Below are 12,189 nucleotides of genomic sequence, written 5' to 3' on the forward strand. Positions count from 1 at the left end.
ATAATATATTGGTGGATCGTGTATGTAGTTGAGAGCGTTGTGTGCGATTAAAATACAACTCACACAATCATATGCGATGCAGAAATAAAGAATAAAATATATATTACTTGTAAGATATATAGGTGGTTCATGCATTTAGCTAACCGTGTTGTCTGTGATTGAAATACATGAATCCAAAAGTCATGCTTAATTCATGAGATGTGAGAAACTTAATTGTTTGTGATTTATGTAATATTTATTTTTTAATTTAAAATTAATGATATATTAACTTGCTTTGATATTTTCTTTAATTAACAATGCATACATTCACTAAGGTATGGTAAAAAAAAAAATACTTTCTTAATTGAATCAAGCAAGTTGTGAATCAATTCACAACAAAATTCAATATTTTAATGGTTGGTTTCTTAACAATATTTAAGTTGTTTAATATTTCTACTGTTCTATATCAACAAAAAAAAAATAATTGTTTATCGAACGGAACTTTATCTTATTTAGTTGGAAAAAATAAATTGGTGGTCATGACTTGTGTTGTTTGTTGCGATATTTCTTATATTTATCTGTATTTTACAAAGTTGAAGTGTTTTTCTTTAGAATAATGCTACTTATAACGAATTATATTTTCATGACACATCGAGTCATGTTTAATCCACCAACACAATTTTGTTGACTTTTCTATCTATCTACGACTTCCAAATAAATTCTAGCAAGGATTGTTTTTCATTGGTTGAATTCATTTTCATGATGAGTTTGTAGAAATTTACTTCGCTTTATATAACAATTTTTTATTAGGAATTTTCATCCTTTATTATAAAAGTTAGATTTGGTTGGCTACCATATTTGTCCTAACCCCTAACATTTTTCCCTCCTAAACATGTACTAATTGCTAATATAATCTCACCCGTTTAAACTCTATTTTCACACTTGATCACACCCGTTGATTCAAACTCTAAAAATGTTCTCTCATATAACTTAGTTAATGCAATTGAAGACGTATTAAATGCTAATCAAGTCGGTCAACAACCCCCTACACTAATTGCTAATCTAATATCACCCGTTCAAACTCTATTTTCACACTTGATCATACCCGTTGATTCAAACTCTGAAAATGTTCCCTCATATAACTTAGTTAATGCAATTGAAGACGTAATAAATGCTAATTAAATCGGTCAACAACCCCTTGCACTAATTGCTAATATAATCTCACCCGTTCAAACTTTATTTTCACACTTGATCACACTCGTTGATTCAAACCCTCAGTTGTAGATATCATATAGAAGCGAACATGTTTGCCCTAATTCACCCTAATTTGCCCTAATCCCTAGCATTTTTCTCTCCTAAACATATATTTATTGCTAATCTAATCTCACCCGTTGATTCAAACTCCTCATTTTCTCTCATATAACTTAGTTAATGCCAATTGAAAACAAATAACATACTTTTAGTGCAATTGAAGACGTAGTTAATGCTAATCAAGTCAGTCAACAACCCCCTACGTCTCAGCCGTAGATCCCATAACAACACCCTATGAGATTCTAACTACCCAATCGTCATCCTCTATGTACACATATAACTATGATTCAAACTCTCCATTCCACTCAATGTATACACGGGCGTTGACACCCTCCTTTGTTTGCAGTTTACATACAACTATAACAAATTCTATCAACGTATCATCAAACCTCTAACGGCTGAACATGATGTTGAAACCATGTTGGTGTTGCATTCCTTGAAAGGTTAGTAATCTGTTTATGTTGGATGCTTATTCTGCGTGTTCATTCGGACTTGAAAATAACTTTTTTCTTCTTCATGTTTTTACAGCTCCATTGGATCCAATTATGATCAAAATTGTCCATGCGAAGGTTGAGTCTGTCAAACAAAATTGAGATTGGTTGCGTGTAATTTGCATTTGTGCAATTTTGGTCATGTTGGCATTTTGCATCTGTTCAAATTGCAACTTTATTCAATGTTGCTGGATTGTTTTTATTTTGGTTACAAGTACTTTTAGTTATCATCTAATGCCTTTATGTTGATTGTTTTGTAATCCAAACTAAGTATTTTATCAATCCTCATGATTTCGTTTGTGTTATAATCGATTTACAATTGTTGCTACAGATCCAGTTTTCATTGTTACAAGCTGCAATAGCAAATACCGTATTATAAGTTAGTTTGGTAAGGGATGATGTTAAAAAGAAAAGGCATTCCTTTAGATTTCATCAAATACACTACTGAATTTTGACTTAGTGTGATATAAAGCCAATCAATCTCACTTTTCATCTCTATCATATAATTATAAGGGTTGGAACTTGATACAATACTTTTAAGGATTAGAACTTTATACAGTTACAGATGCATAGTGTGGAAACAAGCATATATAAACAAATGGATATTCGATTGATCTATTAATCACCAACTAATATGAGAAGCATATAAAATACATAATTAGAACAAAGTTCTTCTGACACTTATCAATGGATAAAAAATCATTTGCATGATAATTTCTAACGTGTACAATACTACTATGCAAGTAGCAAATGCCGTCACACCAATGAAATAGTGCAAAGTAGATTTAAATTGACAGTTTATTATGACATTAATTCTTATTGACCAAATTCTTATTGCCTAAGTGACTTTTACGTTTACTTATGAGATGCAGAATGAGTATTAATGTACTACCTCCGTCCCTTATTATAGGACCCTTTTAGAAAAAATATTTGTCTCTTTTTATAAGACCCTTTTGATATTTTCAAGTGTATTAATTATTTCTTTACAAAATTACCATTATTTACTCTAAATATTTTTTTGAAAAGCAATAAATTCTTTTTTCCTTTGATAAAAGAACAACAATAAGTTTATGTGGGAACTACCATTATAATGATATTCATGCTCTAATTCAAAATTAGAATCATCTCTTGATTGAGGCTGGCAACTGATTTATGTTATCATCGTGATCATAAGGATTAAAATAGATGTTTAAATCTATGTTAGGTGGTTCATGGCTTCCTATAATTTTTCATATTCAGTTTTCTATAAGTATATATACTCTTGTTTCATGTTCCTTGTGCTTAAAAATATGGCGTCAGAAATTTGCAAATAAGTAATTCCTAAAATTTTAAGTTTGGAGCCTTCAAAATTTAAATTTTGGGAAGAAAAAAAAAGAGTGATTTCAAATTTTTGTGGAAAAAAAAGAAAGTTTTTTCTATATTCACGTTCCAATTTTTGTGCCATGGTTATTCACGTTCCAATTTTTGTGCCATGACTTTAATTTGGTGCATTATTCAAGTAGTAGTGGGTAGTTAATATAGGAAAATAATGAACTGTGATTTCAATTATTAGAAGGGCAAACATGGAAAAAATATCATTTATCAACAAATTTAATACAATAATCAACTTTCTTAAAACCCGTGTTTTTTCTAAAAGGGCCCTATAATAAGGGACGGAGGTAGTAATTAATAAACGTGATGGAATTGACAACGTCACAATTAATAGGAGACAATCAGAATTATTAGCATTAATATCAAAATGTTAGTCTTCTAAGTTGTGCATCTGATATGGATATAGAATAAAGAAGAGTGTTCTCCGTGTAAAATGTCGTTTACCGTGAAATATTTCGTAACGTATGATGATAAATGTAAAACGTTAACAATAACTAGACTATGACCTTATCGATTTGTTATCATTATTTTAAATTAGGGCTAACTTAAACTTTGTCATGCTACTTTTATTGGTTACTATACATTCATTATGCTATAACTTCTTCGTTTATATTTCATTCGGTATCGCACGGATCAAAAGTCTAGTTTATATAATAACACTTCTGTTTTCAATATTTTGACCGATTTTCTTTTTCTTTTCAAATTGAGATGTCATTATTTTGTTGACCTAAGACACGAAATATCTCAAGGCCGGCATCGAATATAGCCATACAGATAACAAAATCATGCAAGTGTGAATTTACTTCGGGTTTTCCACATCCAGAATTATTATTCTTCCAGAAATGGCAGTGGCAAGTGCTGCTGCGAAATTAGGATCTCTTGTCAAAGAAGTAGCCATTTGCTGAACTAATAACTGCTGGATAGATGACTTATGGGAATCATCAACTACCAATTGTCTTGGCTGGACCAAGTCAAGCTTTGAAGCTTGAGCTGTACGCCAATTAATTGGTGAGGACGAGGATGCTGGAACTAAATTATATGTAGGGGTTGTTTCACTTTGGTTTGAACTAGTGAGTGACATTTCAGGTTGGTGATGTGCATGGTTGTGCTCTCCTTCGTATGTGGTCACTAATACATTTTGGTCTTCTACACTTCTTTGCACCTAATAATTAACATAAATGGGATTTCATTCAATTAGTCTTACTTCACGATGCATAAAGGTCAATGTATATTCCATCGATGTCAACATAAGCAACACAAAAAAAATAATATAACATTTTCTTTTGTGTAAAAAATAAACACAATAATAAAATTAAAAATAGAAATTAAATTAAATGATGTGAGTAAATTATTTCTCTTTTATATTTTATCATTTATGCATGTGTATCCAAATAAAATTTACTTAGGGTGTACATACGAAAGAGTTGCTCGTTTAATATGGACTCGGTCTAGAGGTAGATAATATGATTTTTAGTAAATTCTAATGATTTTTTTTATTCTCTATTTTTATTGTTATAATATTCATTTCTAATTAAAAATCGTGAATACTCACCTCTGGACTATTTTTTTAGAGGTCCATAAGACGCATTTTTTTTACATGTTAGTTCAACCAACAAGAATTTGAGTTTGAAATTTAAGAAAGGAAGTTCAAATCTGAAAGACATCTAAAATGATGATTGATATCATTTTTATTAAAAAATCTTTCCTTTCTCATTTTTTTATATAAGCACATTTCACTATTCCATTCTATGCTTGTAAGAAAAAACAACTACTTTCTTCAAAAAAAAAAAAAAAAACTACTTTCATTCTATTTAGTTTGTTTTTTTTTGGTACAGCATTCTATTTAGTTTAATAACGCAATTCTTAGAACCTCACAGTTAATTTTAGTGGCCCACCCTGACATTTTTTTCTGGCTCCACCACTGAAGGAAGTTGTAAGTTTTTGATAGATCGAATCATCACAAAAGTGGGGTCAGGGACCAAAACCCAAACGAGACATATTTGCAAGGATCAAAGACAACAATTTTTTTTACAGGGACTAAAACCAAAACGAGGCATATTTACAGGGACCAAAACCATATTTTAGCCTTATAACAATATTATCAGGCAAGCAAGACTCTTTTACTCTAGAGACTGAAGTTTGATATTTTTTTTTTGTGGTGGTCAGGGTTTGAATCTCACAGTTTGTATATATTATACATTGTCCCTACCAACTAAGCTAAACTCACGAGGACAGAGACCGAAGTTTGATTGAGTATGCACTTATCATCCAATCATTTAACATATAACATTTTTTATACTTAGTTATTTTTTTTCAATAAATTTAAATTTTGAATTAATTTTTTCTACAAGCTACCGCTACTTAGGCCCAGTTTGGATAAACAGATTATATAGATGCTTATGACATTAGGGCTTATAACATTAGAGCTCACATCATAAGCTCTTATACTTGATAAACTATTTATGGTTGGATATGTACACTAAAAAGTACTTACATAAATTGAAGTGTTTGAATCTGACATTACATAAACAATTATCGAAATTTTTGAATATTTTTAATTTAACAAAAAAAATCGAACCACAAAAATCAAAGATAAAAGACAAGTTAAGTTTGTTTTATTTATTCAGTTTCATTTTGTTACGTAACAAAAAAATAATAAAAATCTTCCTTAAAAAAAAAAATCTTAGTTATGTGTGTTACTTTGGTAACATAAGTATATAGCAATTTTGTTACTCATGCACCGCCAAAGATAACTAATATTATAATTAAAATATATGTTTGTTTCTAAAAACAAAAACAAAAAAATTAAAATATATGTTTTGAAAAAGTGGATCCAGAGAGAATCGAAGGAGGTTACATAAATTCATAAGCTCCTTGTTAAGCCGGAGGATAAGCTAAAAATTTAGACTTATTAAAATATGACATAAACAGCTTATGAAACTATGATAAACTATTTTTATTTATTTACCCAAACTTTTAAAAAAGCTTATGGAAGTAGATAAACCCATATAAACTCTAAATAAGCCAATCCAAACATGACCTTAATTAACTCGTACCCAGCTAAAAGTGTATAAAGAATTCTCCATTTTTTTTTAGGGGGGAATTTTCCTTATTTGGTTGACAATGTTTAATTTCAAGAATCATTTTAAAACTTGTTGTCCTAAATTCCACGAAACATTTTGATGACTTACTATTTTTTTATTTTTTTTGTTAACTTAATTAAGAGATTGGGACTACTACTTCTATTAATTAAATGGGAATTTCTATGGTACACTCACAATTTTGAGTGTACTGGTACTCTTGTTTCATAAAATATATAAATTAAAGACCACTTTAATGAAATAAAAAGGTATTTGTCAATATTTATATTTTAGAAAACATCATTTCATAAGAAAAACCATCATTTCATTGTTTATAAGGATCATATTACAAAATTTACATTTTGTCATAAAAAATAATCAATATTCATTGTTATGAGTAATAAAAATTCTTAAAAATTAAATTTTATTTCGTCGAAACTTTTGGTTTATAAAATTTAATTATCTTAGTTGTCAATGATAGAAAATAATTATTTTTCTTCAAAAAAACAACTCATTTATTATTAATTTTACGACTTGGTGTACCGATACATTCAAATTTATTGGGTGTACCATAGAATTTGCCTAATTAAATACGTTCTTCTTAAAAAAATAAAAATAAATACCTTCTTCTTCACAGGGCAGCCAGGAGCAAAGGAACACTTGAAGTAAGCCCTAGGAGAGGGGTTATCTCTAGTGACTTTCTGACCATATTTTCTCCACTGATATCCATCCTTCACATACTTCAATACCCAAAAAACAAATTCAACATCTCAGTTAGTATATACTAGCCAAAAACTATTATCTTTATTATATAGTTCCAAAAATTATATTAAAACAACAAATCTGTATGATTAAATTTGAAATTGTAGAACTTACTAAGCCGGTATTGGATGCATCTGTTTGCACAAGAACCTTGGAAACTTTTGGCGAGATTATGTTGTTGTGTTTGAATGTCTCCTCCTCAGTAGTAATGGTGCTGCTCTCAGCAATGGCATAGCCAAACCGATTGAAACAATTTTCAACGCTCTCGGCCTTTCTCTTCCGCGATATTGGTGATACTAATTCATTTTCAAAATTTGTTTGACTGAATTGACTCAAATGCTTTTGCAAAGCAATATAATTGTTGCACATGTGGTTCAGTTTCTCGGTTAGCCTCTTATTCTCACTGCTTAGACGCTCCAACTCTTCAACCAAAACCTGATCAGCAACCTGAATTATCATAAGTTTATTTTTCAATATGTTATGTTATACTTAATTCAAGGAATGGAGAGATAAAATTAAGATTAAGTGTTGAGTATAATATAGTGCATGTGTATACTAACCGCAGCAACTGGTTTGTCCCGAGAAGGGATAACGTTGAGGTTAAGAGAAGTATCCACACATGTTGGTTCCATGTAGAAGAACTTGACACAGACAAAAATGGCTGAGGCAGTATTAACAAATTTAATTTATGCTCAATGCTTTGAATTACTTATGAGATAAAAATTATCCGAACATGGAAGTATATATATAGTAGCTTGTAATGTATAAAGTATAAGAGAGAAATGGGAAAAGGGTTTTGGGAGAATGTCTGCTGGGAAAGGAGGAGGAAAATGAGAGTGAGAAAGAAGTCGCAATTTCGTCCTTTCTAGGTTGTTTGTAGTTATTTATTCTATGTATGCAAGCAAGTTCAAGCGGAATAGACGCGCATTCAACAAAGACAAAAACAGAATAATACTAGTATTTTGTTTTAGGGGATAATTCTAGTATTTTTGTTTTCCTCATATAGTATTCATTTCAAAACAATTAAATAATGTTCTATTCAAGGTGAAAATCAAATTTGGTCACTCACATTAGTACCAACATTTGTATACGAGAACAAATTATTTTCTAATTCATTTTGATAGAAAGACTAAATAATGTTAGGGATTAGTTTGAGTTTGTTATTTATCATAAGCTAAATTGGTTCGTGAGAAAATTTTGAGGAAATGAGATGAGTCTTTACTCTTTTATTTGAGTAATTATTTATACACATTTTAATTTCTTTTGCTCAACCAAACACAAATTTTAAAATTGATCTATTTCCTCCCTTTTCTCTTCCTTCCCCATTAAAAATCCTCGTCCATTTTGTTAAGAACATGTCTTTTCAACATTGACTATAATATATTTTTTTAGTGTGAATATACGGAGATCGACCACTTTATATAAAATCATTTCTATGTAGAACCTATATTAATTTTACTAAATAAAATAGAGATTTTTTTTGGGAGATAAATAAAATAGAGTTTAAAAAGAGAGTATTTCTAATACAATTAGTTAAACAAATATCCTTAAATTCAACTCTCTCTAAACTTTTAGTATACTATCTATAAATTAGAAAAGAAATACTCCCTCCATCCCTTAATAAGTGACCTAGTTGATCCAATTACGCATACCAATGCGTAATTTTGAGTTTAAATATCTTGAATAATATATTGGAAAAAATTATGAAAATTTGATATTTTGAAAATACTCATTGAGACGAATCTAACGACATCTTATATGATATTATTTATCTTTGTATATTAGTAGAAAAATATGGTCAAAGTAAGTTAGGTAAAAATTGCACATTTTCAAACAGATCATTTATTGCGGGACGGAGGGAGTACCTCTTATGAAAAAGAATATCCAATTGTCAGTCTCATCCTTTGTGACGAAGAAAAGGGCAAGTTGATGAGTGTTTCCCATTGACCGCTATATCTCGTCGACTTCGTGATGGTTTGCATTAATAAGTAGTAGTTGCGTAGATTTCTTCCAAAGAGATGTTTCATCAATGATAAACTAACTTCTTGGTCTTCTTCATCATTGACTTGACTGTTCTCTTAACTAACGCAGTTTCTTTCTTGTGATTGTGAAAATATGGCTTGTGTTGGACTTTTGGTGATCTCTTTTTGTCGGAAAGCTGCTCAATCCCCACGGATTCCCAAATTGAAATTATACTAACACCAACACTTTATAAACCATTACCGGTAAAACTATTTACTAGAAGGGTAATTTTAACAAGTTTGATATCCAATTCAGTAATAGATTAATACTATGAAAAATCAATCTCACTTCACAATAACAATAATAATATTGTGATAACTTGGCTATGCAAAAATTATATCTTTTGAAAATAATACTTTTGTATTAAGCTACATTACTAATAACATCATTTATAAGATAAAGTTTTTTTTTTTTTGAATTTCTTATCAGTTGATCTTGAGACACTTATTAATATTCCTTTAATTAAAATATCAAACATTTCAATAAATATAATACAAACATTCTCAAAAAAAATACAATCATTAGTGGGGGCAATTGCCCCTCTAATTTCATGTGTGTAGATCCGTGAGACGGTGACAAGTCATTGTAGGTGAGTTGATATTTCAGGGTCCATCAAGATTAGAGTAAACTTTAAAGCTCAATGAACGCTTATATAAGCACTTATTCATCTACCAAATGACCATGTAAGTTAGTCAAATCTTTTAACTTTCTTTGACTAGACTCGTCCAGTGAACTACTACGCATTATGCTTAAGAGTAAAATGCATAATAACAATTTACACACAAAAATTAACCACTCAACCTTGATGATATGGGTTCGAGATCGTGACACTGCGAATACAATTTATACACAACAAATAATGATGACATCTCATCCAAATTCAAAGCACGTCTAGAACACGAAAAGACCACTAAACTTCAGGGGTTGTAGCATCGAACAATAACACTGAGAAGTTGGAGTTCATGCACACAAAATGGCAAACATATTTTTTTTACTAGAGCACATCCCTTTTACAAAAATTATTATTATAGACGGATAAAATGACAAAAATTATTGAAAACTCACGCACACAAATGGAGAAGTCGAATTTCTAACTTTGATTTAACATACTTATATGCAACAATATATATATTTTTGAAATATTATATACAACAATATTTTTACCAACTAAGTTTTTTTTTGAACAAACAAAAATGAAACCTATATAATAACAAACCGAAAACTCTCCGTAGTACAAGGTGTACCAAGGAGAGCCCAAAAAATTACAGATATACAAAGTCCAACAAAAACTTAGGCCAGACCCAAACAATCCAAAGGCCTTGACCACCACAAATCATAACCGAAAACAAAAACGATATTACTAGCTTTTAGCCAACACAAAGAGCGTCGCTTCACTTTATCCAACAACTGATCAATGGAACTACCTATATTAGTAAACAACCTTTGATTCCGATCATTCCAAATGATCCACGCACAAAGTAACCAAACAAGCTGCAAAAGAGAGCGTCGAGCCCGCACCCTTCCTGCTGAATGAGTAAACTGAAAGAAGTGCTCTGAAACCAATAAGGGGTCTGGACCTGAGGCACCAAGCCAAGACCGAACCCGAGACCACAAAGAACCATAATAATCACAATAGATGAATAAATGCTGAGAAGACTCCAAAGCGTCGCACCCTAACAAACAGCCCGCAACAGTGGCTGGAAGGATACCATAATGCACTAGATTTTGCCTTAAAGGCAAACAGTTCTTCAGCAACCTCCAAGCAAAAATAAAGACCTTAAGCGGAACATGAATGTGCCAAACCAAAGCATCAGCACCATCCACCTGAGGCCGATCCTGAGAAGTCAACAAATGATAGGCACTCCTGACTGTATAACCTGCAGAATGATCCAGCGCCCATCTCCATGTATCTTTCTCATTAGACTGCAAAGAAACATGACGAAGTAAAATAATACACTCCCCCAGCATCTCCTCCTCCCACACCTACAACCTCCGCCTCCATCTCCAACCCTCTCCCCCAACGCCCACCCACTAGAGAACATATGCGCAACCGAACAAGACTTATCTAAAGTAAGGTCAAAAAGGTGCCTGAAGCGCACACAAAACGGGACATCACCAACCCACACATCACGCCAAAATAAAGTATCTACCCCGTCTCCCACCATACGAGATACTCCCTCCTGAAACCAACCACCACCAGAAACCTCCACCCCATCCCTAATGTTAGCGATTTCTCACCACCACGCAGAACCACTCCAGCCCCCAACCTCCAACCTCCCATCCTCCTCACCATATCTCGCCACCAAAACCCTATACCATAAACTATTCCTCTCTACCAACAGCCGCCAACACCATTTACCTAACAATGCAATATTAAACTCCCTCAACCTCCGCACCCCCAAACCTCCAAACTCCCGCCGTGAACAAATAGTGGTCCAACTAACCCAAGAGAGTTTCCTAAGCACCTCACAACCCCCCCAAAAAAATTTAGAAAAAATAGAATCAAGGGAAGAAATTATACCTGACGGAGCCTTGAAGAAGGTAAGAGCATAGACAGGAAGAGAGGTCAAAATTAGGTGTGAGCATTAGGGTTGTTCATCAAAATAGGATATTAGGTGTGAGCATTAGGGTTAAAACAGTAAAATTATGCAATAAGGTTTAGGTTAAATTTAGAGCTTACGGGTTAACTTTAATATATAAGAAGATTAGATGATAGCATTAGGGTTGTTCATGAAAATAGGAGATTAGGTGTGAGCATTAGGGTTAAAACAGTAAAATTATGCAATAGGGTTTAGGTTAAAATTAGGGCTTACATGTTAACTTTAATATATAAGAAGATTAGGTGTGAGCATTAGGATTGTTCATGAAAATAAAAGATTAGGTGTGAGCATTAGGGTTAAAACAGTAAAATTATGCAATAGGGTTAGGTTAAAATTAGAGCTTACGGGTTAACTTTAATATATAAGAAGATAAGAAGATTAGGTGTGAGCATTAGGGTTGTTCATGAAAATAGGAGATTAGGTGTGAGCATTAGGATTAAAACAGTAAAATTATGCAATAGGATTTAGGTTAAAATTAGGACTTACGGGTTAACTTTAATATATAAGAAGATAAAACAAATAAATCAATTGTATTTATCTATATCTCTCTATATACATAGAGGGGCTATCAAC

General features: G+C 31.7%; 2 protein-coding genes and 1 long non-coding RNA gene across 4 annotated transcripts; 1 reads left to right on the top strand and 2 right to left on the bottom strand.

The window, feature by feature from the left end:
- The first annotated feature begins 1,371 nt into the window (after nt 1–1,371).
- On the top strand, nt 1,372–2,111 carry LOC120579765 (uncharacterized). The gene is made up of 2 exons (XR_005645507.1): nt 1,372–1,733; nt 1,819–2,111. It is a non-coding gene; the product is annotated as an uncharacterized lncRNA (long non-coding RNA).
- A 1,461-nt stretch (nt 2,112–3,572) lies between these two features.
- LOC11423335 (probable WRKY transcription factor 40) lies at nt 3,573–7,824 on the bottom strand. Of its 2 annotated transcripts, none has more exons than XM_024778175.2 (4): nt 7,555–7,824; nt 7,109–7,429; nt 6,856–6,972; nt 3,573–4,314 (listed from the first exon to the last, which is right to left on the bottom strand). In XM_024778175.2, exons 1-4 carry the CDS (start codon nt 7,624–7,626, stop codon nt 3,952–3,954), a joined length of 873 nt encoding a protein of 290 aa, XP_024633943.1. In that variant the 5' UTR covers nt 7,627–7,824; the 3' UTR covers nt 3,573–3,951. The 2 variants fall into 2 exon arrangements, with proteins under 2 accessions (XP_024633943.1, XP_003603300.1); XM_003603252.4 differs by having other exon boundaries at nt 7,109–7,441; nt 7,555–7,821.
- Nucleotides 7,825–10,306: 2,482 nt separating this feature from the next.
- LOC112420280 (uncharacterized) lies at nt 10,307–11,309 on the bottom strand. The gene is made up of 2 exons (XM_024779063.1): nt 11,184–11,309; nt 10,307–10,939 (listed from the first exon to the last, which is right to left on the bottom strand). The coding sequence occupies exons 1-2, from the start codon at nt 11,307–11,309 to the stop codon at nt 10,307–10,309; spliced, it is 759 nt and encodes a 252-aa protein (XP_024634831.1).
- Between the last annotated feature and the right edge of the window lie 880 nt (nt 11,310–12,189).

Source organism: Medicago truncatula, chromosome 3 (genome assembly GCF_003473485.1).
Source record: "Medicago truncatula cultivar Jemalong A17 chromosome 3, MtrunA17r5.0-ANR, whole genome shotgun sequence".
Classification (NCBI taxonomy): Eukaryota; Viridiplantae; Streptophyta; class Magnoliopsida; order Fabales; family Fabaceae; genus Medicago; species Medicago truncatula.